The 27058-nt window shown below is 34.2% G+C and overlaps 2 protein-coding genes across 17 annotated transcripts in view; one reads left to right on the top strand and one right to left on the bottom strand.

Annotated features, from left to right (window-relative positions):
* The window catches only part of moxd1l (monooxygenase, DBH-like 1, like), a 30821-nt gene extending 5830 nt beyond the window's left edge, over positions 1 to 24991 (bottom strand). For 2 of the 13 annotated variants that reach the window (XM_073932492.1, XM_073932485.1), the window contains exons 1-16: positions 24947 to 24979; positions 24693 to 24759; positions 24406 to 24476; positions 24011 to 24082; positions 21721 to 21758; positions 21365 to 21586; positions 16844 to 16990; positions 13852 to 14004; positions 12138 to 12221; positions 11906 to 12055; positions 9052 to 9154; positions 8785 to 8951; positions 6784 to 6872; positions 5822 to 5918; positions 4745 to 4804; positions 3233 to 3363 (exon numbers count right to left, since the gene is read on the bottom strand). In XM_073932492.1, coding sequence (XP_073788593.1) covers positions 3233 to 3363; positions 4745 to 4804; positions 5822 to 5918; positions 6784 to 6872; positions 8785 to 8951; positions 9052 to 9154; positions 11906 to 12055; positions 12138 to 12221; positions 13852 to 14004; positions 16844 to 16990; positions 21365 to 21421 — 1238 coding nt within the window. In that variant the 5' untranslated portion in view covers positions 21422 to 21586; positions 21721 to 21758; positions 24011 to 24082; ... (1 more) ...; positions 24693 to 24759; positions 24947 to 24979. Of the gene's footprint in view, positions 1 to 3232; positions 3364 to 4744; positions 4805 to 5821; positions 5919 to 6783; positions 6873 to 8784; positions 8952 to 9051; positions 9155 to 11905; positions 12056 to 12137; positions 12222 to 13851; positions 14005 to 16843; positions 16991 to 21364; positions 21697 to 21720; positions 21759 to 24010; positions 24083 to 24405; positions 24477 to 24618 lie in introns of those variants that run through there. The other 11 variants (XM_073932491.1, XM_073932483.1, XM_073932487.1 and 8 more) reach the window with 11 other exon arrangements.
* Positions 24992 to 25915: 924 nt separating this feature from the next.
* snx9b (sorting nexin 9b) overlaps positions 25916 to 27058 on the top strand; it is a 63065-nt gene continuing 61922 nt past the window's right edge. For 3 of the 4 annotated variants that reach the window (XM_021468449.2, XM_005170181.5, XM_021468448.2), the window contains exon 1: positions 25916 to 26220. In XM_021468449.2, the coding sequence (XP_021324124.1) occupies positions 26209 to 26220 (12 nt within the window). In that variant the 5' untranslated portion in view covers positions 25916 to 26208. The remainder of the gene's footprint in view (positions 26221 to 27058) is intronic. The other variant, NM_001030124.1, reaches the window with a different exon arrangement.

Here is a 27058-nt window from a genome sequence, read left to right as displayed (position 1 = left end):
TGTGTTCACCTCTGATGAAAATCATCTTTGGGAGCTGTTTGGACAGAACTGTGTGTAGGTATAGTGTGTCCACAGTCATATTGGGTTGATATAAAGACATTAATTCTCTTAATTTAAATTTCCTTGGCGTTAAAAAAAGGATTCAAAATTTGTCTTATTTTGAGGTCTACCACAACGTGATGTTGGAGTGTGGATTTCCCCGCCCACCGAATTGATTGACAGCCGCGTATTAACATGTCTCAATAGTAATGAGTATAAAAGAGCAGCGATATTGTGTGTGTCTCATCTAAAGACTTAACTCCACAACAAATACATTAAATAATCATTGGGAAAGTTCTTACTGTTGTATTTCTCACAAACGTTACGTGAGATCTGCTTCCTTCATGCCTGTCACTGTGCTGTTTAGCCGAGACGGAGATTGACTCTGACATGCACATGGGAATGGTGGGCGGGGAGAACTAGCATTAAAGGCACAGGCAACAAAAACAGCTGCATTGTGTTCAGACTAGAAAATCTAACTTAGAAACGCAATATTATTATGTAACTCACGTTACTTGTAATGCATTACCCCCAACACTGTTGATGTGTGACTTTGTTCTGTCAGACTAACACTGTCAGAGTAGCTTTAAATTTGATCTTGGATCTTCCATGCTGAATAATGCTGTTGGAAAATAGCAATTTTTTAAGCTTTCAAAAGTGAATAAATCCATCATAAAACGAATAAATGCAACCAGGGGCTTGACATGTATTATTAAGCGGAATGATGTGTTTTTGTAACAAAACAAACTCAAACTCAAAACATTAGTTATGTCACATAAATATCACATACAATGAATAAAATTTCTTATTAGAAATGTCAAGAAATAAAAAAAAAATTAAAAATGCTAATTAAAAAGTTTTGATGGAAACAGATTTACAGACAAAATTACAGCTTGCACATCAAATAAGTCATGGGATTTTGTTTAACAGATCATGTGATCAAAAAAGTGGGAGATGGGATGCATTAATGGACAAACCAGCTACATGAGGTGGCACCATATTGTAAAACATCTGAAATGTTTTTTTTTATTTTTTTTATTTGTCATCGACTGTGAAATCCTTTAGCCAGAGTCTGCCATTAGTATTATTACCTGGAGCACTGTCTTGATCCTCTGCACTCTAAAAGAGCATCTCACGCCTCCAGAAGGATCTGTGTATATTTTCGTCATTGTATTTTATTTTAGAAACGATATTGAAAAACGAGCCATTTTTTGATTTTCGTTCGAAGTTCCGAAATGGTGACAGACGGACCATCAAAATTAATAAATGATTTAATTTTCATTTTATATTTTGAGTAACAAAAAATTAAGGGCGGTGCAATGGCACAGTGGGTGGTGATGTTGCCTCAAAGAAAGAAGGTTGCTGGTTTGAGCCTTGGCTGGGTCAGTTGGCGTTTCTGTGTGGAGTTAGTATGTTCTCTTCATGTTGGCGTGGGTTTCCTCCGGGTGCTTCAGTTTCCCCCACAAGTCCAAAGACATGTGGTATATGTAAATTGGGTAGGCTAAATTGTATATAGAGTATGTGGGTGTAAATGGAAGTGCATGGGTGTTTCCCAGTCATGGCTTGCAGCTAGAAGGGCATCCGCTTTATAAAACATACACTGGATAAGTTGGTGGTTCATTCCACTGTGGCAACCCCAGATTAATAAAGGGACTAAGCTGAAAAGAAAACTAATGAATAATTAAACAAAAAATAAAATCACCAGAAAACAAAAATATTTAATTTTATTATTTAATTTTAATTTTATTTTTGTTTTATTTTTTATTAATTTCAATTTTCACTGGCTTGCTTGGTTTGGGACTTGTGGAAACACTGAACGGAACTAAACTTATCTTCAACTCTGAAAACTGGACTGATACAGTTACAGTTTACTAGAGCTTTTATGTTAAGCTGCTTTGACTCTGTTTGACACATGATGAAGATGATGATGATGACTCAAGCTCTTCTTCTCTTTCAGTGACATTTGAACTTGCCTTTTTCCACTTTTAATAAGTTAACAGCATTTAGTTATCCTCGTTCATCTATTTTCCCTGGAACTTTCACTGGAATAAAAACTCATGACAACAAATGTTCTGTTACTTTAACATTTTATCAAGCTACAGTAATCAGCTCTCAAGTAAAGCTTTCAAATGATATAGCTTAATATTTTTAGTCAGTTTAGTTGATGTATGTTGAGATGACTAGAAAAGTCAAGTTGATCAAACTAAAATTTAGACAGCAAGGATTTTATAAGGGTGTACTCACACTAGGCTATCAGAACCTGGGTCGTTTGACAAGTGTGTGTGCTGCGAATCTCGCCCAGGCACGGTTCAGTTGGCTGGCCTTGGCCCGGTTAAAAGAGGTGTGCCAGAGCGCAGTTCGGTTGGGCTTTGGGTGCGGTATGCTTATAATCTGAGTGCAAAGCGTGCCTGAGCGTGAAACTGTAGACCCGACTGTTTCATATGGATGTATTAACCATTCTTATTTTTCAATGAACGCAAACCCCTCTCCTCAACTCAGCTGCACCTTCAGCAAACCTCCTAATACATGCAGAATGAGGACTTTCATGAACATTTTTGAAGTGGAGCTGTTCAGCAAAAGATTTGATTGCGTGTCACTGCATATCAAACGACCTAAAATAATACAAAATAGCTGAGCAAGAGCGCTTCTCTTCCTAACTGAACAGCCGCATCATCGATGACAAGCGAGCTCGGGCTCAGCAGGTAAAAATAAAGTGTGAGTGCAGACCAAGGCGAGTAAGGAAAATCACACCTGGGCACAGTTAAAGGCAACCATGCCTAGTGTCAGTACACCCTAAGTGTACGATCACATCTTGTCATCCCTCAATTCAGAGATCAGTGATTTAAGTAGTTAATTAAAAAAAAAAGTAAAATTGTTTGTTTTTTTTTGTTACAAAAACACAATGATGCATTTGATAAGTCATGCGTTGACCACCTGTCGGCATATGGGTTTGGTTAACGGCAGATTTTTGCACTTTTGGAAGCTTCAAAAAACTCTCCACTGCCCAACACCATTATACAACATGAAGGAACCTTTAAATCAACTCCAACTGTGGTTATCTGACAGAAGAAAGTTCTATACACAGAGGATGGCTTGAGGATGATTACATTATGGGGTAATTAAAAATTTTGGGTGAACTTTTCATTTATGAGAATAGTTAAGTATAAATATAAGGAATGATAAATTCGATTACCCTGTATCTCCTGCTCCCATTTCAGACACTAAAGACGAGAAATGAGGTAAGCTCTCACAACCGCTCAGATTCATAGCTGGATAGTAGAAGAGGAAAGCCAAACACATCTCATCTGATGTCGACAGACCTCCCTGCGGCAGAAAGAGAGCCTTTTAAACATTCATCAAACAACACAACCATACAGAAAACAGTGCAATCAATCAATAAAATCCTGTCAAGACTATCCACTTCATTAAACATGTACACATAGACATCACCTACAGTACATGCTACAAAGCTGCAGGTTAATGATGTGTGTATATAATAACTTGTATTTGATTGTAATTCATTAATGTGCACCTTACATATATTTAAAAAAGATATACCTCTAGAGAGTAAGTTGTTAGATTTTGGCTGTGTAGATCCAGATACAGTAATGGCAGACAATAAATACCTGATGCGTGCTCTCATGGCTGCCACTAAAAAAAACAATCTCATGCAAATGGCTACAGCGCGAGCGTCCAACCTTAAATAATTGGATAGATGTAACTATTGAGATCTATACAATAGAAAAATCACTTCTGTAAACTTACGACGAATATATTCCTGGGAAAATGGAGGAAATAGGTTGAATATATTTCAGTTATAAGACCTTATTTTGTTGCTATAAACAAATAGAAGATGCTCAACAGATAGATAAATAAATACAGTATATGCTTATGTGTGTATAGGTATATGGTTATATATATATATATATATATACACACACACACATCTATATATGTATATATATATATGTATGTGTATATATATATGTATTTATATATATATATGTATATATATATATACACACACACATATATATATATACGTATGTATATATATGTGTGTGTGTATATATATATGTATATATATATATGTGTGTGTGTATATATGTATATATATATGTATATATATGTGTGTGTATGTATGTATGTATGTATATTTATATATATATATGAACGTACATACAGGAGAGGAAAATTTCAGATGGCATTTAGAGGTTTTTGCATCTAAACTTTTCAAAGCGCTATACAAATAAACTTGAATTAAAGACTATGAAATTTTCTATTTAATGCTGACTTTAAAGTGCGAGCTTAAACAGAAATAAATATTCTGTCCTCATTTACTCCTCCTTTACTCAGTTTAACTTGTTTTTGTTTTTGCTATAGATATCAATGGCTACTTTTTTCTAGTGTATCTTGAAAGGAATGTATAAAATTTTGGAGCCACCTGAGTGCGAGTATATGATGAGGTAATTTTTATTTCTAGGTGAGCTAACCTTTTAACAGTTAGATGAATCATTAGTACAGTAGCTGTTATATTGGATAGTCAACAGAAAAACTTCTGCAAAAAATGTAATTACTTTAAAAAAAATTACTTTAAAGAAAAATAAAAGTACATTAAAGAAATGTAAATAATGAGAGGTAGTAAGGGTTGAAGCTACAGTAGTTGATGTTGAAGAAAACAGACAATATGTGTAAATGTACAAACCTGTGTGAGTGTGTTGCGATTTTCAGTATTGTAAGTGCACTCCACCAGCAGTTTGTCACCCTGAAACATCAATTTTTATTACTTTATTTAATTTACAGTGGATTATTTTACAGTAAATGGCAATTATGCATTAATTAACAGTTTGTTTATAAAAATTTAAGTTTTGCTAATGTTTCTCACGCATACGGGGGCTGCATTTATGTAATTAAAGATATGATAATAACAGTAATAATGTGAAATACTGTTTCACTATAAAATAATCCTTTTCTGTGGGAATATATTTCTAAATGTCTTTTTTAATCAGTGTTCAATGTCATGTACACTGTCACTTCCCATCCAACCTAATAGAGCTTGAGAGGTACTGCAAAGGTGAATGGGCAAAAATTCCCAAAGACTGGTGTGCCAAGCTTGTGGCATCATATTCAGAAAGACTTGAGGCTGTAATCGCTGCCAAAGGTGCATCATTAAAGTATTAAGCAAAGGCGGTGAATACTTAAGAATGTGATTTTTCAGGTTTTTTATTTGTAAAAAATTTGCAACAATTTCAAAAAATCATTTTCCACATTGTCATTATGGGTTATGAATGCAATGTGTGTGTATATGTGTGTGTGTGTGTGTGTGTGTGTGTGTGTGTGTGTGTGTGTGTGTGTGTAATATTTTCAGGATTCTTAGATGAAAAATATTTTTAAAACAGTAGCATTTAGCATTACAATAGCATTACATACTGTTACATTATTATGTTTTTGTCTGTATTGTCAGTATTGACCTTGCTGAATAAAACCTAATCAAGTTATTTTACTTTTGAATGGTGATATGGCACAGCTTCCACAAAAATATGAAGCAGCACAAAAGTTTACAAATTTTATAATGTGAATTAAATTCAATTCTGAATCGCAGGAATAAACTGCATTTTTAAATAAAATAAATGTCTAAAATTTTAATTAAGTTACTCGTTATTACTCTTTTTACTGTTTTTTTGGAATTTATATTGTACACGAGCCCCTGTTGATTATAAATTTGAACAAATTGAAGTAGACCTATTTAACATTTTTGCTTGAAGACTTTTTTAGCACTCACCAACTTCACTGTCTTAGTTTTGCCCAAGTTTGTCACTTGCTGGAATTCAAAATTGTAGTTTTCATCCACAGCTAGAAGATCAATCTGTTTTCCTTCTCTGAAAGGAATAAGAATTTTAAGAAACGGGGGTGTAGAAAGGCAGTGAAGCCCAGACAGCAGCTGAAATCTCTCAGTATTATTCAGCAACCCGCTGCCTCTGATCATTTGAAAAAGTGGCAGAAAGTAGATTTTACAGATGAATCGTTTGTTGAACTGCATCCCAATCATCACAAATACTGCACAAGACCGGCTGAAACCCACATGGACCCAAGATTCTCACAGAAATCAGTCAAGTTTGGTGAAGGAAAAATCATGGTTTGGGGTTACATTCAGAATGGGGCATGTGAGAGATCTGCAGAGTGAATGGCAACATCAGCAGCATGAGGAATCAAGACATTTGTGCTGCCCATTGCATTACAAACCACAGGAGAGGGCAAATTGTTCAACAGGATAGCGCTCCTTCTCATACTTCAGCCTCCACATTACAGGTCAAAGTGCTCCAGGATTGGCCAGCCCAGTCACCAGACATGAACTTTATTGAGCATGTCTGGGATAAGATGAAGGAGGAGTCATTGAAGCTGAATCCAATGAATCTTGATGAACTCTGGGAGTACTGCAAGAACCCTTTCTTTGCTATTCCAGATGACTTTATTAAGAAGTTATTTGAGTCATTGCAGAGATGTATGGATGCAGTCTTCTAATTTCATGGGAGTCATACACAATATCGATTATTTTGCACAATGCAACAAGAATTTTGTAAGGTAGTGTATATGCTTAAACAACATTTAGATGCTTAGACATCTATTAGACTTCTATTAAACCTAAAATGCTTGCTGCAGTATATTTTCTTTCGCTGATTGTTTGTTAGAAAAATTTCAAAACATATTCAATGATAAAAAAGTTCATTGGTCAGAAATGTTTACCTGAAGTGTCCAACTCGCACTTTGCGTCCTGCTAAGTGTGTGTGCATCATCACAGAAAACACCTGAAGATCATTTGCCGTCTCCAGTACCTGCAGAGCACAGAACACAAAACATTATCCAGAAATGTCTTGTGGGAATGTGAGTAACTATACATTTACTACACATACAGTTGAAGATACAGTTTAAATTATTAGCTGAGAAATACAATAGTAACAGAGCAAGGAAATTTTTGAAAAAGTTTTGTTTCCTTGAATTTGGTTGAAGTAAAAAAATATTTTTTTAAAAATGAAACGTATAAACAGCTGAGGTCCTTATTATTAGACTGACGAAGCCCAATGATCAACCATCAGCTTGGTGTGTCCTGGCCTCTAAGAAGTTATTTTTATCAGTTGTCTACAGAACAAACCACTGTTGTCCTACGACTTGTCCAAATAATCTAACTTGCCTAGTTAACCTAATTAACCTCTAGTTAATGAAAAATTCTAAGAGTTAAAGTAAGGTAAATCGGCCTTCAGCTACTTCGTCCCCCACTGTTGGAATCAGCTTCCAAAAATGATCAGATGTGCTCCATCATTAGGCACGTTCAAATCAGGACTGAAAACACATCTGTTTAGCTGTGCCTTTACTGAATGAGCACTGTGCTACTGCATGTCTGACAGATCGTACTATTATGCCTTTCTTTTTTTCATTCCTTTAAAACACATTTAAATCTGTTTTTAAGTATTTTATTCTTTGTTGTTTTTATTACTTATACTAGTTTCTTTTATTCTTGTTTATGTAAAGCACTTTGAATTACCTTTGTGTATAAAAATGTGCTATATAAATAAACTTGCCTTGTCTAACCTTTTTGAGCCTTTAAATAACATTGTAAGCTGAATACTAGTATCTTGCAAAACTAGTAAAATATTATGTTCAGTCATCATGGCAAAGACAAATTAAATCAGTTACTAGAAATCAGTTATTAAATTATTATGTTTAAAAAATGTGCTTAATTAGTCTCTTGTGAAATATTTAAAAAAATATTTCAACTTCACAAGATGTGAAAGATTTTGGGCCCTATCATACACCCAGCAAATGTTGTTTGCTAGTTTCAGATTGACGCAAGTGTTGTTTTGAAGTTTTGCATGCTGTTTAAATAGCAAATGAATTTGCGCTCATATGTGCGCCAATAGGGGTTCTGGAAAAAAGCAGAACCCGTTAGTTGTGCACCTTGCTTAAACATAGCTTAATACACACAGGGTGTACAGCAATACGCAAATATCTTTACAAAAAAATAAAATAAATATAAAGAATAAAATAAATTTTAAAAAAATTATTAATATTTGCCTTCTTCATCTCGCTGGGGCATTTTTAGTTTATTCATCACAATTTGCTTTTGTATAATGTTATTATTATTAGCAGTATTATTTATTATATGCATATTTATATTTGTTTTATTAAAAACAAGCTTAGATTTGCCCAACTGTCAGGTTTTAGACCATATGGGGCACAGCATGTGTATTTGGATATAACTCAGTTTTTTTTAACACACTTTGTTATTATTGTTCATTTATTCGTTTGCTAAAAATGAGAACTGAATTTAGAAATAGTTTTAAAACAAATCTTTGCACTTAACATACAAAATTATGTAGGCTAATGGATATCTGTGCGTACATCATGTTTCCTTATCCACGAAAGACTGAAAGTAAAGAATGAGGAGGCTCATTCTCTCATTCTAGTGCTGCAGATGCTCTGTTTAACTGTTTTCTCACTAGTGAAGCTTTTGATTTTTCCACTTACAAAGTCTGCCATGTAAATAGCAAATGTGCTATGGCGCGACGCAACTGACTCTTAAAGGGAATGGGAGATGAGAGTCTGATTGGTTATTTACTCTGATAGGCCGCATTGTGACGGGTGTATGATAGGGCCCTTAGATTTCACGTCTAGATCGTTAAAATAGAGCCCTTTATCTTCAATTGTATGTAAATGTATACATCTTATATGTCTTTATACTGTATATACCTTGGGGATATAAGTAGTGTCACACATCCCATATGTGAGGAAAGATTTGGCTTTGGGAGGTATGGCGTATGAAGGAATCACTGCTAGCCCTGTCATCAAAATACCCGCATCATGTTGGCGTAGTTTAGACGTATAATAGAATCGCAGACCTGAGCTATCAACTCGACCTGGGAGGAGAAAAGATACAGCAGTGTTTTATTATTACAAACACCTTAAAAACATTAAATCCTGTGTGAAATGTAACATCTCAAAGCACTACTGGCTGACCTGCAGTTTTATTGACATTGTTGTAATGCACCTCAAGCCTGTAGAAAAAGTCGCCAACATTTCCTCCAATCGGAAGTCCTGCCACTTCAGGGAATTCAAAATCCTTCAAATACATGCAATTGAAAAGGTTATTACTATTTTTAAGAATGTAAAATCAGTTTAATCAGTAAATTTTCCTCATTTAGAAATAGTGAAGATGAGGATGTTTGTGGAGTAAGAAGTTACTTCTTTCTATTGTACAATAAAGGCTTAGTTTAGGTTTGGAAATAATACTAATGTCTATGGTAACATTGAAAACTGTGGAGTAGAGCTGAATAATATATCATTTGAGCATTTATATCACAATGTGTGTATGTGCAATAGTTAAATCGCATGATTATATTATTTATTAAAAGCTAAAGATACATTTTTTCATGACCATGCTATTTTACATCCAACTGTTCAAGCTCTGTACTTGAATACTGTTCGACTCACCAAAAAATCATGCGGGAGAAAATCCGAAGCACTGTCGGATTTATATATGCTTGTAATTTCTTATATTTTATGCAGATGGACTGCATAGAAAAAGACTCTCAGTCGATCTAAATAAATGAAATCTTTCCAAATTTAATCTGTTGAAATTATATTCAATTTATTGCAGAATAACAAAATATTGTAATATCAGATTTTTCCAATATCATGCAGCCCTACTGTAGAGTGACTGTATAATCTATGATATATTCAACTTTATCAAAGAAAAAAATGAATTGTGGGGTATGCTCAGCTTGAGAATTCAGTTCTTTAAGGTTAGGGCTGTGCAATATGACAAAACATATAATATGGACAAAATAAAAGTCTCTTATTTCATATTATGCTCTATTGTTTATTTGCAGTGTCATAAAAAAACATTGATTATGGTCTTTTGGATGACCGCAATCTTACATCTATGGTGTATGTAAAATAAACCATGGATGTAAGTTTGAAAGCAATGCAAAAACTTGCATTTTTTTGCATTGCAAGCAAAACTTGAAAGCAATGTTTACATTTTGTTTTCTTTTTTTGCGGTATTTTATGTTGTGCCTGTAGTCAGTAATTTTTGAAAATTATTTTATATTTGATTAACATTTATTTTATATTTCTCCACTTTTTAATCAAACAGTTGCTTTGATGTTCCATCTTTTAATTACATTTGAATAAGTACAGCCAAATCACCCTTCAGCACAAGACTGGTTACTCACTGAAGCTAAGCAGGGCTGAGCCTGGTCAGTACCTAGATGGGAGACCACATGGGAAAACTAGGTTGCTGTTGGAAGTGGTGTTAGAGAGGCCAGCAGGGGGCGCTCAACCTGCAGTCTGTGTCAGTCCTAATGCCCCTGTATAGTGAAGGGAACACTATACTATCAGTGAGCGCCGTCTTTCAGATGAGATGTTAAACCGAGGTCCTGACTCTTCGAGATCATTAAAAATCCCATGGCACTTCTCTTAAAGAGTAGGGGTGTAACCCCGGTGTCCTGGCTGAATTCCCCTTATAGGCCCATATCGATCATGGCCTCCCAAACATCCCCATCCACCGAATTGGCTGTATCACTCTCTCTCCACTCCCTCAATAGCTGGTGTGTGGTGAGAGATGCAATTCCATGTGAGCTATATGTAAACTATTATTGATTGAATTTACAGAAATGGTACTACAGTATATCCATATAGCCCAGTGGTTAGTGTAATGACATATAGAGTAGGTGTTCTGAGTTCGAATCCTGACTCGTGGACCATTCCCGATCCAATCCCCCTCTATCTCCCACTTCACTTCCTGTCATCCAACTATCCTGTCAAATAAAGGCAAAATGCCAAAAATAAAAGGCTAAAATTTTTTTTTTTAAATGATACTAGCTTTACATAATCTAGCTGTTTATCTAACCAAAGATCTGTCTCACTACAATCCAACCCGCTCTTTAATCTCTCAAAATTCAGTGCTTCTGGTAGTACCCAGAATAGCCAAGTCCATAAAAGGAGGCAGAGCCTTCTCATTTATGGTTCCTAAACTCTGTAATAGCCTTCCTGATAATGTCTAAATACACAAATACACTTCATTAAATATACACACATAGACATCACCTATATGCTATAAAACTGCAGGTTTTATATAATAAAATTGCATGTTTACAAATAAACATGTCATGGTTTTGCCAAACACAATGCAATCCTGGATTAACATCTATGTTGAACCTGGAACAGCTTTTTTTGTTATCTATGTAATCCATACCTATTCCCTACCCCTAAACCCAACCATAACTGTAAATGATTTCCAAAATCAGAGGGGAATAATAGTTGGATAGACGTGCATAAACCTAACCGTAAGCTTAAACTTAACATAAACTGTAAATGTACCCCTAATTCTGATTGGCTGCTTGAAATTGTGTTTTAGGATCAACATAGATGTTAATCCAGGAACATGTCCTACTAGGTGAAATCAGGTTGGCATATATAAATATATATATATATATATATATATATATATATATATATATATATATATATATATATATATATATATATATATATATATATATATATAATGACAATATTTGATTGTAATGCATAATGTGCTCCTTTTGTAAAGCTGCTTTGAAACAATTAAAACTGTAAAAAGCGCTATAGAAATAAACTTAAATTGAATTGGAATATATATATATATATATATATATATATATATATATATATATATATAGAATCAGAATATTGTCAACTAATATTGTGATATGAGATTTTATGTCATATTGCCCAGCCTTATTAAAAGGTATAAGTAACTCTGCATGAAATAGTATTAGACCCTCTTTAAATTTGGATGTTTAAAACCCCATTCACAGAAAATACGAACCCCTCCGCCAACTCCCCACACTGCAATTGTCTCCATACACCGTTCAGTTTTCGTGTAACACTCCAGCTCCAATGGCTCCGTCACTGTCGGCGGGCAGCGGTACAGCAGCAGATGATGCACTAGGTCATAGTTGGTGATTACCGGCTCAATCTGGAGATTAGAAAAGTAAGATCTGATGAAAATATGTGGCAGATGGGTGGATGAATAAACTGTGAGAAGCTCGTAGACTCACCCGATAAATGTGCTGTTTGCTGTCGAATGTAGGTGCTCTTGCAGTTTTGCAGTGGTAGTAGGTTTGGTTGGCTGGTAGCATAAACTGGAATGAAGCAAGTATCTTAAAGGTCCCGTTAAATTAAAATAAAGTCTTTTAGATGTTAATATCAGTGTTGTTTGTTTTTAGGATATCTATAAGCTAGTGTGCTCCAAAACACTGATTAAATTTGCAGTTGGAAGATGTAAAACTGAAAAGCTTGTAGTTTGTCACCTCTGCCTAAATGGATCAGCTTTTTTATTCACATCACCTCATATTTCAATCTTGACACTTTTCATTTGATGCGATTGATCTCAACCACTCTCACTGGCAAAGCAAAACGCTATTGGATGCTTTTTGTTTTTAAAGGGAAGGGGCTACACTATGTCCCACCCTCTTGTTTTGTTTCGGGTAAAATTAAAGCAAACATCAAAAAAAAAATGTGCATCTCAAACCACTTTTAAGATAAAAAAAAGTGAAATTGCACACTTACAAGCACCAATCAAATTATTAACCAATAAACGGATCTACTTCTTATACACAAAAAACAAACATTTTAAAGTTTCAGAAATGTCGTTTTTTTTAACGTTACATTCTAATATGCGCTCTAACATTCATTGATTTTCCAAAATTTTAGAGGTCAACACAGCTGAAAAGACTACCAACTATTTCAGCATATGTTTTACAAAGCGGATGCCCGTCCAGCTGCAACCCAGTACTGGAAAACACACATACACACTTCACACTCATACACTACGGACAATTCTGTTTATTCAATTAAGCTTTTGCACATGTCTTTGGACAATGGAGAAAACTGGAGCATCCGGTGGAAACCCACACCAACATGAAGAGAACATGCAAACTCCTCACAGAAATGCCAACTGGCACAGCCTGGACTTGATCCAGCAACTTTCTTGCTGTGAGGTGACAGTGCTAACCACTGAGCCACCATGTCACTGCTCTAATATGCTCTAATCTAAATAATGGACTAATTTCTTCTTGATAATATGATGTTTTGTCATTTTCTTCATCAAGTAAAGGCAGGAAGTTTTAAAAGTTGGTCTCAAAATTTCAGCAACAGAAATATTAATATTAAGAGAAGAATTCAATGAATTTAGTTGGCAAACAAATGTTTGCCGATACAGCTAACCAATAAATAGAAGAATAAATAAAAATCTTTTATGAATATTGTAATTATAATATGAAATTCTGTGTGGAGAACTGCCAAATGAAAATGGAGCACGTTCTCGATGTGTTGCCATGGGTTTCCTCTAGATGCTCCGATTTCCCCCACAGTCCTAAGACATGTGGTTCAGGTGAATTGGGTAAACAAAATATGGCCGTAGTGTGTGAATGCGAGAGAGTGTGCAGCTGAAAGGGCATCCGCTGTGTAAAACACATGCTGGATAAGTTGCCTGTTCATCCCATCGTGTGACTCCTGATAAATAAGGGTTAGTTAGCTGAAGAAAAATGGGTGAATAAATAATATGAAATTGTCAGAGCCTGATAGCAATGCAGTGGACATCTGATTTCCACTGCAAAAAACAAGTAAAATTCAAGGCTATAAATCATCTTTTCGCTAAATATTAATCAAATTCCAAGTTTGAAATGATACGGCCACCAACCTATTGTACGTCCATAGATAAAACAAGAAAAGCAACAAATATTTTTTTTAAATAATATTAATTTGACTTACATTTTCCATAGTTATGTCAAAATATGTGGCGTTTGAAAGGCTGGCGCGAGGCATGTACTTCAACAGGTTCACCTCCTTTGTGCCCCTTTGGGCCTTATGGTATGAGATGTCATCAGTCTCTCCATATGCGTAAATCAGCTTCATCGGAAGAATCTGATAATGCAAAAAAATACTTTTACTGGATTTCTAAATGAACAACGAGATGCACTTTGTCCACACACTACAGTTAAAAGGGATAGTTCACTCTAAAATGAAAATGTACTTACTATTTACTTTTTTACTATGTACTATTTACCCTCAAGAGTTTTCTTATTCTATTGAGCACAAAAAAAGATATTTTGAAGCAAGATGAAAACCTGTAACCATCGACTTCCATAGACGGAAAACTAAATAAAAATGGAAGTCAATGGTTACAGGTTTTTAGCTTTCTTTAAAATATCCTATTTTATGTTCAATAGAAGAAAGACAAACATGTTTGGAAAAAACAAAGGATTACATAATCAAATTCCACAAATGAAGTGTAATGAAATGTGATCAGAGTAAATTACATATTAATAAACACTCAATCAGACTACATGTAAACATGACATATTTAGATAATTTCAGTAAGTTGTTCACAATTCATTGATTGCACCAAATTCTCCTGGTTTGGTGTGGGTTTCCTCTGGCTGCTCTGGTTTCCCCCACAGTCCAAAACATGTAGTGCAAGTGAATTGAATAAAGTAAATTGGCCTTAGTGTATGAGTGTGTTTGTGTGAATTGAAGAGTGTTTGAATGTTTTCCAATACTGGGTTGTGGCTTGAAGTGCATCTACTGCAAAATGAATTAATAATCTGAAATACGTTACTTGGGATATGTTTTGTTGTATGTTTCAGATACACCTCGCTCTACGCTTCATGTTTATGAGAAGGTGGGGCTTGTCGTACAGATCACCTAGCGATTGACTGACTTAAACCCAACCAATAGGAAATGCAAGAGAAAATTGCATCATGGCCATGTTGTTTTATCATGATTTTACATTCATTCATTCATTTTCTTTTTGGATAAGTCCCTTTATTAACCAGGGGCTGCCACAGCGGAATGAACCGCCAACTTATTCAGCATATGTTTTACGCAGAGAATGCCCTTCCAGCCACAACCCATCACTGGGAAACATCCACACACACTCATTCACACACACACTCATACACTATGGTCAATTTTAGCATACCCAATTCACCTGTACCACACGTCTTTGGACTGTGGGGGAAACCAGAGCACCCGGAGGAAACCCATGCAAACACGGGGAGAACATGCAAACTCCACACAGAAACGCCAACTGACCCAGCCGAGGCTCGAATCACTAACCTTCTTGCTGTGAGGTGAATGTCATAATCGCTGAGCCACTGCGTCACCCCTGATTTTACATTGCCTTTACTGTTTTTGTTTTGTTTTGTTTTTTTTACATTGCTTTTGAAGTTTTGTGCTAAACCAGACTCAAACTCTGGCACTCTGAATCACAAGTAAAGCATTGTACAAGGTAAGCTACTGAGCAAACTGACCACGCCAGAAAAGTTGTCCATATGCAGATAAACAGGTAGTGAGGCAAACATAATTGATTACAAATCATAAACACCATTAAGTTGTTTTCTGTTTTTTTTTTTGTTTTTTTTGCAAAGAACTGCACAAAAATAATCAATAATACTGTATGTCCCAGTAAATATCATTAATGTGAAAAGGAACAGAATTTGTTGCTCGCTAGTAGTGGTGTAACTGATCACAAAGCTCAAAGTTTGGTTCACATTATGTTTTTTTTAGTCACGAATTTTATTAAAAATAAAATAAAGAAATAATCAGCTAAATAAAACTGTTACTACTACTGTTGCTGATAAAGCTAAATGTAGGAATCTAACATTATAATTTGTACAACCTATATTTAGTTTTGGTCTTATTTTCAATAAATTATTTAGTTATTCACTTATAAAACTTCATGCTTCATTGCTAGATGTGTCATTTTTAAAGAATTATTCAGTGGCATATTTGTGATGTCTGGTTGTCGCCACCTATTGATTAAATCATGTAATTGCTGCCTACAACTTTCATTTTTTAGTGTTGTTAAATGCATATGACTGTGATTGTGATCTGTACCATAAACATGAGGGGTTTTATCTAAACTATAAACTGTTATCCTAGTACTTGTGTGTTATTTGACTGTTTGTAATCTCATAACTAACTCAAAAGACTAAAGACTTAATTTCTTTTCCTGGATTTTTGTGTCTTTCAAACATAGATTTAAATGCAGGATTAGATTCGAAGGATTAATAAACATATGCAAATCACCATCATTTATGATTTATGTTGCGTGGGTGTTGAGATCCCGATCTTTTAATGATTATTTTGGTTACACTGAATGCATTAATGCAGGCTAAACAAGTGGTGACAGAAAACACCTTTAATAATGAGAGGCGATTTCTCTGAAATCAATACAAATTTAGTGAAGTAAAAAAGTAAAGTGATCCGTATGTATTTACTCAAAAATTGCAGTCAAATGGATGTTGAAGTGCCTTTTTTTAGTCTCACAAAAATGTAAGCTGAAGCAGGTATTTCAAACAAACCTGTTTGAAAAAGGTCATTTATAACTGGTTACAATTCATACTGTAAGTAATCTAGCCAGCTCTGCTAATGCTAACACATAGCTATGTTTTGATTTAAAATTCAAGTAGATTTAGAGTTCAGGAGAATTTCTCAAGTACAGTCGAGAGCCCTTGACAAAAGAACAAGCAGTTTGTTCTCAGAAACACCCCCTGATCCCGCTGGACAAGCACAGAGTAGATTCCCTTACATTGCAGGTTTTGTTTTGTAATGTCATAGTTTCACCATCATTGTTTTCTGGATACAGCGGCATAGTATATCTTACAGTGAAATGAGGAGGAGGGTTACGCAGCTAGTGTTCTTGAACTACTTTTCTTTGTAAGGAATATAACAAATGCATTCTATTGTTAAACAGGCTTACGGTGACGGGTAAATCATTTTCATCACAGGATTCAATGGACCGCTGGAATTTCATGACTGTTTTCCCATCAGACTCGCTTAGGGACAAGAGTTTGTAGTTTTGTTTCTGGTCGACCACAGGCATTGAATTTCCCAAGGCATGGCGGTCCTGTATAAAGAGAAAAGAAGGATGAATGGGCACACATAATAGGTCTTTTTTATGATTGCGTTTATGTACATTTTCCCCAATCACCTCTCTCGATAGGTCAAAACACTTACAATGACCAACATTTGGAAATATTTTAGGACACATAGTGTGAAAACAAATAAAACTGAATACAATTTATTAGACTTAAAAGGGACGGTTCACTCAAAAATGAAAATTACCTCATCATTTGCTCTCCCTCATGTGGTTTTATGAGTTTCTTTTTTCTGTTGAACACAAAAGAAGATATTTTGAAGAATGCTAGTTGCTAAAACCAATTGACTTTCATAGTTGGAAAAACATACTATGGATGTCAATGTGTCCCAGCTAGCAGCATTTACAATATCCTCATTTGTGTTCAACAGGAAAAAAACAAAGAGTTTTGAAACACCACTGAGGAAGATAAATATATGTTCATAACATAAAATGTTATATTTAATGAAGTATATCAAATACATATCACCAACCCAGGCTCATTCTGAAATGTACCCCTATACACTGTACATTTCTGCAGAGCACCAAATATTTCCCAGAACGTACTTTTTTTCACAGTTTTTGTTTTCATGAATCCATCAGAGGCCACTGTGTATGCTTTTAAGATCTCAAATTTCTCTCGCGAATCCCATTCGCACCTGCTTTTCTTGCGTAAATCTACCAGAGGATGCTGTCAGCTGACTGATCCACCTTGCTTCTTTCCTAAACCCAACCAAGTGTGTTTTCAAAACCACAGATTTACCTGCCTACCCACTTCCCTAAACCAAACCGACAGTGTTTTCAAAAGCAATCCAGAAAAAGAAAAGCTTGATTTTTACCACGTTTTCAGACCTTACTACGTTCTAGTGCTGTTATTTACTTGTTTATTTTATTTTTTAGCTTTTATTTTTTGTTTTAACTGCTTTCTTGAAGCCTTCTTCACCGGACTTGAACCCTGTTGTCGCAGTCAACTCTGCTCCACACCACACATCCGCCGACAAATGCGGTGAGCCACTGGACAAGCTGTTAACAGCGGAAAAGCCGTCCATACGGAGTTAAGCAGCTGATAAGTGTGAAAAGGAACGTGGTCATACCACCCCGTAACGTTTGTTTTAAAGACGAAATGTAGCCATACTGCCTACATAATTAACGATCTCCAGAAATGTATATAGGGCTACGTTTTCAGAATGAGACTGTTACATATCACAATTATATGTGCACTTCCAAATACAGTGAGTGCTTTCTAAAATAATTCAGACTGTTTCTTGACAGTGATTCATCATAATGCCTGTTAAGTAGCGTGCAGATAAGGATAACCTTCTATTAAAGGAGGTCTCCTGGAGTCTCCTTTCCTGCTCTCCAAGCACATACTTGAAGACTTATTTGTGAAATGTAAATATTTTTACCTGAATTGACATGACTATCATATGAATGGAAAATGTTGATATTTTTGTAGGCATGTTGCTCATTAACACTTTACAAAAGAGCTTCATTTGTTAACATTTAACTAAACTAGCTATGAAAACTACTTGTGTAGTTCATAGTTACTTAGTTTACTTGTGAAAACATTTGTAAAAGCATAATTATTCAGTTTTACCTAATTAATTTCAGTAATATTATTGACTAATATGAAAATGTTCATATGGTTTGTTTACAGTACAGCAAGTAAAGTAATATTTTAGCTGTCTTTTAGTAGATATATTGTGTAAGAGACTTGCTTTGTTTATCAAATAAGTGGATCTAATTGGATTTGCATTGTAAATATTAAATAAAAGTTAATAGGGTATTATTTTTTATTTCATATATTAGGTTTTTAGGTATGGTGCTCCTAAAAATCCTTCCGCTTAAGTCCACAGATTTGTTTTTCAAAATTCTCCACAAAAATAGCACAAAAAAAATGTCTGCAGATTCTGTCAGTTTTGTAAGTAACACATTTAGTTGCTTTTTTAACAGTGACATAAGATTGTAATATATTACTTTGAAAACTAACTTTACCCAACATTGAAAGTAAGTAAATGCAGTAATCCTTTTGTACCTTTAAGTATTGTGATAATATTGGTCAAAAAAAGCTTATACCAAAAAAAATTATAAATACCATTAAACTGTATGTGTAATCACTATGAATCAGGAATATAAAGTACAAAAAATTATGTAAAAGTAGATTTATAGAGCCTGTAAGTGACTTATTGGATCAGTATTTAATTAGGTTTCAATTGGGTTTCATTAGTTAGTTTCATTAGAACACATTAGTTAGTGTTAATATATTTACTAACAGGAACAATATCTGTACAGCATTTATTAATCATACAATGTAAAAAAATACGTATATAAAAAGTTAAATTTACTGTAAAATAACGCCATTAAATTTCAGAAATTTACCGTAAAAATAACGGCCATTAAATTACAGACATTTACCATGAAATAACAAACGTTAAATTAAAGAAATTTAACAGAATCTTAAATTTAAGAAAATTTCTGTTCTAACGGCTGTTATTTAACGGTAAATTGAACAGCTGTTATTTTAGGTTTGTTTTTTTCGGCACCCCAGCTTTTGTACAGTAGTTCAACATTTACTAATGCATTATTAACATCCAAATTCATGCAGTGTAGTCATTAAGTTAATAAAGCCTGAGTTTAAATGAATTAACAATGAACAGCATTAACTAGTATTAATAAAGATGTAGAAATACTGAAATATTGTTCGTTTATGTTAGAAAAAAATACTAGTGCTGAGAAAAATTATCGTGATTAATCACAAGTAAAAGTTTGTTTTGACATACACTACCGGTCAAAAGTTTGGGATCCGTAGGATTCTTAAATGTTTTAAAATAAGCTTCTCCTGGTCACCAAGGCTGCATTTATTTAATCAAAAATACAGTTCAAAGTGTAAAATTGGGAAATGTTTTTGCACTATAAAATAAGTGATCAAAAGTGGCTTATCGTTTAATTAAATCATTTATTCCGGTGATTTTAAAGATGATATTTCTGTTTCATTACTAAAGTCTTAGTGAGTCACGTGATCCTTCAGAAATCACTCTAATATTAATGATTATTGTTGTTGTTGTTGTTATTATTATTATTATTAATATTATTATTAATATTAATATTATCATTATTAATGGTAATAGCAATAAAAGTAATAATAACTGGAGTAATAATTTAATTTGAAACTTCATACAATAAATATTAAATAAATGTTTTATAAATACGTTTTTAACAATTTTTTTTTACAATAATTTTAATAAATGCCGCCTTGATGAACAGAATACTTTTCTTTAAAAAGAAAACATGAAAAAAAAAACTGGCCTTAAGCTTTTGACTGGTGGTGTAATTTAAGTATGTATACTGTGTATATTTATTATGCATATAAAAATACACACAGACATGCACATATTTGAGAAAATATTTAGATATAAAATATATGTATTTGATACAAATTTATATATAAATTAAAATGATCTGTCACATTTTTTGTGTAGTTTGAGGTTTAACAAAGACATGAAATTTTCACAGTATGTCTGATAATATTTTTTTCCTCTGGAGAAAGTCTTATTTGTTTTATTTCGGCTAGAATAAAAGCAGTTAAAAAAATTTATACACCATTTTAACAACAAAATTATTATCCCCTTTACAATAGCAGATTTGGGAAACGGCAAATCAACAAACTATGTTTGTAACGACGGAACTTGCGACCTTAGGTGGCTAACGATGGTTTTGGAAAACACACCCCTGCCTAGTTAACCCAATTAACCTAGTTAAGCCTTTAAATGTCACTTTAAGCTGTATAGAAGTGTCTTGAAAAATATCTAGAAAAATATTATGTACTGTCATCATGGCAAAGAAGGCGAAATTGAGGGGAAAAAATAAACAGGGAGGCTAATAATTCTGACTTCAATTGTATGTGTGTGTATAACATATACATAATAAATAGATCTATAAAACACATATATATTATATCAAAACAAACTTTTATTTTGGATGTGAGTAATCGCGATTTATCTTTGCCCAGCACCGTACTCAAAAAAAAAGATTCATTTGATTAACTAAATTTTTTTAAGGTAAGTGGTTGCAAACAATGTGTATGGGCAGAATTTAAACAAAATAATTAAATTAAGAAATGTCCAACCTAATTTCTTTTTTTGAATTTAGCCAATGTAAATTGTTTCGTTTCAACCACTTACCTTAAAGAAATTTAGTAAATCCAATTAATATTTTTTTTCAGTGTAAATACATTAACATTAACCAATACAACCTTATTGTAAAATGTTACTGATACTGACTGAAAGACTAATAATGTAAGTTAGATGTATGCTCACTGATCTAAAATCTAAAATCAGTGCCTTATTTAAAGTTTTTAGTCTTTACCGTGAAGTAAGTGCCTTTGTTGTCAACTCCTCCAATGACTATATCAGCTCCAGTCATTCCTCCATTAGGGCTCAAGCCGAAACTGATCCAGCCGCTGGTGTTGACAGAGAGCTGGAATAAGATGGTGCCCTGGATCTTATCAAATCCCCACTTCAGCTGCACATTGTGCTCAAGGTCCAAGTGTTCAGAGAAAGGCAGAAGAGGGTCTTCCTGAGCCCAGAACTGCTGGACGGAAAGCAAAAACAGGACGAGAGACAAAACACTCATGTTACCTTTTAAACAGGTGCCCATGAAAACTGCTGTGCGGTGTCTTTATCAGCTCTGTTTATACTGTAAGGCGTCTGTAGCCTGCTCACCTGAATCACAATTCTCCTCCTCTTTAGCTTCAAGTTACCTGAAAACAACAAGAGAGCTTGTGGTCTGCTAACTTTCAAGTTCTTTAGAAATTAAGAACATTATATACTAGATGTGACTCTTTGTTGAATTAATGGTTACTTTGGAAGCAGACAGAATTGCGGTGCTTACAGTAGCATTTGATGATGTGGCAGAGATTTATTACTTAGCCATTTATTGGTGATGTTACGAAACTTAAAGCAAATATATCTGCTGTTGTCATTTCAGTAATCTCAGATCAAAGCAAATGAGCAACAGTTGAGAAGAGATTTATGCCATATAGAGCATATGAAAAGCTGATCAAAAAATGTATGCTGAATAGAAAGAAATCTTTAAAGAGTTTAACTGTGTGTGAGAGAAAGAGAGAGTGTATGTGTGTAATTTCTGATAACTACAGCAGACAATTTAAAGCTTTAACTCAAATAAAACAGGACTATACATAAAAAAGTAAATTTATTTTCAGTTATGCTTTTTTTAAAACTTATTTCCACTAACTTTTCATTAGAGACAAAAATTGCCTTCAAAACATAGTCAAGACTTGCTCCAAAATTATTGGTTTGCCTCTGCGGAGGTCAGTAGAGTTACATCAACAGCAAATGATGACCCTGCAGTCCAAGACCAAATACTCACTGAAGCTAAACAGGCCTTAGCCAGGTCAGGACCTGGATGGGAGACCACATGGAAAAACTAGCTTGCTGTTGGAAGTGGTGTTTCGGGCGCTCAACCTGCAGTCTGTGTGAGTCCTAATGCCCCAGTAAAAGTGAAGGGGACACTATATTGTCAGTGGGTCCCTTCTTTCAGATGAGACAACCTGACACTCTGTGGTGTAAAGAGTAAGGGTGTTTACACTTCATGTAAAGAGTAAGGGTGTAACCTGGTCCTGGCCAAATTCCCTCTCGGCCCTTAACCATCATGGCCTCCCAATCATCCCCATCCACCGAATTGGCTGTGTTACTGTCTTTAAACTCCACCTATAGCTGGTTTTTGGCTAGTGCACTGGCACCATTGTCCTGTGGCTGCCGTCACATCATCCAAGTGGCTGCTGCACACTGGTGGAGGTGTGGAGAGGCCCCCCTCATGATTGTTAAGCGCTTTGGGTGTATGGCCATACACAATACATGTGCTATATAAATAAACTTTACATTACATTACAAATGATAACGACAACTTAATGTGTGTTAGGAGATGATTCCCATCGTCTAAAGCCTTTTTTTGTATTGTTGCCCTCTTGAAGAAGGTTTAGAAGCATTAAATGCTGATGAGTTATATTGTAACAGATATAAATTCTCCTTTGTTCCTGAGGCAATAAGGCTATATGTGCTTATATTTGAGCAAGTTTTACATTTTTAATATACGGGTCCTTCCTATGGGTTATTTATTTATTTTAGTACTACCTATGATGTTATTATGAAACATGCTGGATAGTGTTTTTTTATATTGTTTGTTGTATCATAATGCCACTGCCATAATTTAATTGCCCCTGGTGGAATTAATAAAGTTGTTAAACTTAACCCAATACTTGACAAGTACATATTTACATTTTTATTTACTTGATGCATTAAAGAAAATCATGCATTCATTCATTTATTCATTCATTCAATTATTCATTCATTCATTTATTCATTCATTCAATTATTAATTCATTTATTCATTCATTTATTCATTCATTCTCTTTTTGGCTTCAGTCCCTTTGTTAATCAGGGGTCGCCACAGTGGAATGAACCACCAACATTTTCAGCATGTTTTTCAGCAAAAAAATTAACGTTAAAGTCAGGGGCGTTGCGTTCGTCTGACAGGTCCATTTGCGATAGCACCCTTCCAATGCGGAGGGGATAAGATGAAATGGCTATCTCATTGAAACTCTAAGTGATTTTACAAGAGAAAAGTTAAAGGCCTACAAGTCTTTGGATGCCAACAATTTTGTTCGGTGTGGTCATGTGCAAGAAATAATGCTTCATGATTACCAGATTCAACACTATGTAGTGCCAAAATCCGATGTTCTGCCTAGCCAAAGACAAGGAAAGAAGACAGAACTGTACAAGGCCTATAACTAATCATCAACTAACAGAACAACTGCATTCTGACAGCAAACTGCATCTGTACGGCAGGGTATGTGAACTTACATTTTTACATTTCATTCTAAGCATTCAGTGTCTGCAGTTTATTATACTCATATTTAACTGTCTTTGCTGAAATCATTGCTGCAATCAAAAATGAGTAACGTGTATATGATTCAGCATAGCGTGAACTTACCTGATATGAAATGAGAACTGCAGAGTCGAGCATTTTTAATTAGGTCCTCACTCCATTCAGCTCTTCTGATGGCTGTTAGACAAAGACATCTGCGGTTGGCATTTAAAGCAGTGTGGTGTACAATAAAATTTAGGTTTTCTATTCCTCGCTTTTGGCATCCTATCACATAACATGACATGTTTGCTATTGCAACCAGTTTGCGCGGTTGAACCCATGTGACGTCATGTGTGACGTACTGTAGGTTGGTAATTCCCCTATAGTATTTACTATTTTACTTTAGTATTTTTCAAGTTGGTCTTGTTAAATAAAAAGTAACATTTCCCTTACTGTGGTCTTTTGAGACTAAATATATATATTACATATATACACTTATAATACAAATCAAGCATACTTACTTTGCTAGGAGTTGGTAAGTCCATCCACTTTGTTTGATAGCTCTTGGTAGCTCTACATGTGTGCGAATGTGCTATTGGACATAAAGTGCAAATAAAAAAAATACCAGATATCAGCCGGCCGGTCTATCTCATGAACACTTTATCATAGTAATTATGAAACAAACAGCAATACTATTTATACTTAAATACACTTATTTATATTAAACAACATACTTAGCTGCACATATAACGTTGTACATATTAATTGTACATATACTTGTCAATTTGTATATGCATTCACTATTTACTTCTATTTCTTAAATATATTTATCTGTTTTTGTCCTGTCTCTGTCATTCTGTTGCACTGTAGAAGCTCTGTCACGAAAACAAATTCATCGTATGTGTGAATACCAGGCATTAAAGCTCTTTCTGATTCTATAAGCACATATAAATCAAATATGTTGAAAATAAACCATTTGGAATAATTACAAATCCACCCAGGTACAACAATTTGGTTTTATCAAAGGTGGTTTGAAAATATAAATGTATAAAAACACCTGACATGTTAAAAAATCTCGCTTCATTTGTTAAAACCGACGTGAAACGTGATTGGACCACCATAGAAACCACGTGACAACTCGACTTTCTTTGTTTTTTTATTTTGTTGTTTAAGCAGAATGTTGATGTATATACTGCGATTTTAAGAAGGTTTAGGTAAGTACATTTAATATAATTATATTTTATAATAATTTATTATATGACAATATTTCTTTGTTTTTACTCTGCATGCATTTCAGCTTGTTCTTGGAGATCCCCCCCAAAAAACAGGCAATTTTATAATGCATAATAGGGGGTCTTTAATCAATTATTTATTTATTTATTTATTTATTTATTTTTGAAAAATAGAGAATTTGGGACCATTGACAAAGTCATCCATGTACAGGTCTAACAAAAATTTGCTTCTACAAGAGATGTTTAAATACATATAAAATCACCTCACACCACGAGACAACGCTGCTGGCGCCATTTTATTTTGTGTTATTTATTGATTTTCTTTAAACAGAATGCTGATTTAAGGAGGTTTAGCTAAGTACATTTAAAAATAATAACGTTTTATTTTTTAAAGCTACTCTTGTCCTCTAGAGGCCGCTCTAAACTCAAACATCTGTCATGTTAGCCCGCCCCTCTCTGTTTGAACTTGACAAAAGTTGAAAAAAGCTGACACAATCATAATCTAAAATACTCAAAAACTTGCAGAATAAAAAAACACTTTGATTTTGTACTACTGTTGTATTTCACCTATGTTTAACTTATGTTAAACATTTATAATGTGGGATAAACGTGTAAGTAGCTATATTGAAAAAATATACTTTTTATATAATACAATGCATGAAACTAATAACAAATCTTAAAGTTTATGTATGTACATATAAATATGCCTTGCGTTAAATTTTCTTTTTCTAATTTTTGTCTTCGTCGTCTGCAAAAACAGCTGTGTGTGTAGTTTTTTTTTTCTTCAGGCGCTCGACTCGAGTTTGTTTCCGGTTGTGTCTCTTATGTGAAGCACACACTCAGCTGCAGTCAAGTTTAGCAGCTCAAGTCTGCTGAAAACGACGAGTTTGGATTTACACAAGTTAATAAGGCCCTACATTTGATTCTCTGTGTGTAAAAAAAGAAGATAAAGTGTATTAGGCGATGTAAACAAACTAACGTTAGTCCGAAAAGAATCGATTCTGGCAAAAGCGACATGTCTGGATGAAGAAGAGAGAGAGTTTATCGCCAATAAACTGCAGGTTTCTGTAATGACTGGTTAATGTGTGTACAATGGAGTCGAAGGTAAGCACTTATTCGACGTATTTTTAGTTAAAGCGTGTGGCTGATCTGTTTGTAATTTCTTTTTCACTGACGTGTTAAACTGCCAAAGTTATTTTCAAACACACGCCGACATATTTGCTGTTAGTGTTCATAACTGTCACGGACTTCATAACCGAGTCGTTTAACACCCCGACAATGCCCATTTAAGAGTTTATTTTTGTTGTTTTAACGTTGTTTGAAGGCTTTCTGGTAAACGTAGGAAAATATGGATCATTAGGAGTCTTGTGACATTTTTAGTGGGACCCTGACGTCATTTTGCTATGGATTCTGGGATATGTAGTTAAACTGTAAATCATTCACTAACATTAGTTAATCGTAAAACCAAAACACTAACTAAATTGCCAGTGTAAACAAGAGCTTAAACACATCTGACTGTAAATTCTTCTTGGAATAATGTGGAATATATGGGAAATTCTACCAGAAACGTATATTATCTGAAATAAAAACATAAATGCAGTGAATAAAAAGTTTTTCATCCCAAAAATTTCGAAAATGGACTGATGGTTGCTTTCTTTGAGCTGTTCTGTAAATGAATATGTGATTAATTTGGGTCTCAGACTTTTATTCTTTATTAAAAACATTTGTACAAGTGTACAAAACGTTGTCCTTTTCCTCAGCCCAATTAAACCTACAGCTTTAATAGTTCTGTGTTGCTAAAAACTGTTCTTTAGAAAAAAATACTTCAGAAAAAGCAAAGTTTTAGTTGTTATCATTCACATCAATTGATTAAAAACATGAAATTATAAATAAATTCTACAAATAAATACTACAAATATATAATACAAATTAATGTACAATT

This window comes from Danio rerio, chromosome 20 (genome assembly GCF_049306965.1).
Source record: "Danio rerio strain Tuebingen ecotype United States chromosome 20, GRCz12tu, whole genome shotgun sequence".
Classification (NCBI taxonomy): Eukaryota; Metazoa; Chordata; class Actinopteri; order Cypriniformes; family Danionidae; genus Danio; species Danio rerio.
Note: the sequence above shows the minus strand (reverse complement) of the source record. Positions and strands in the feature narration are given on the sequence as shown.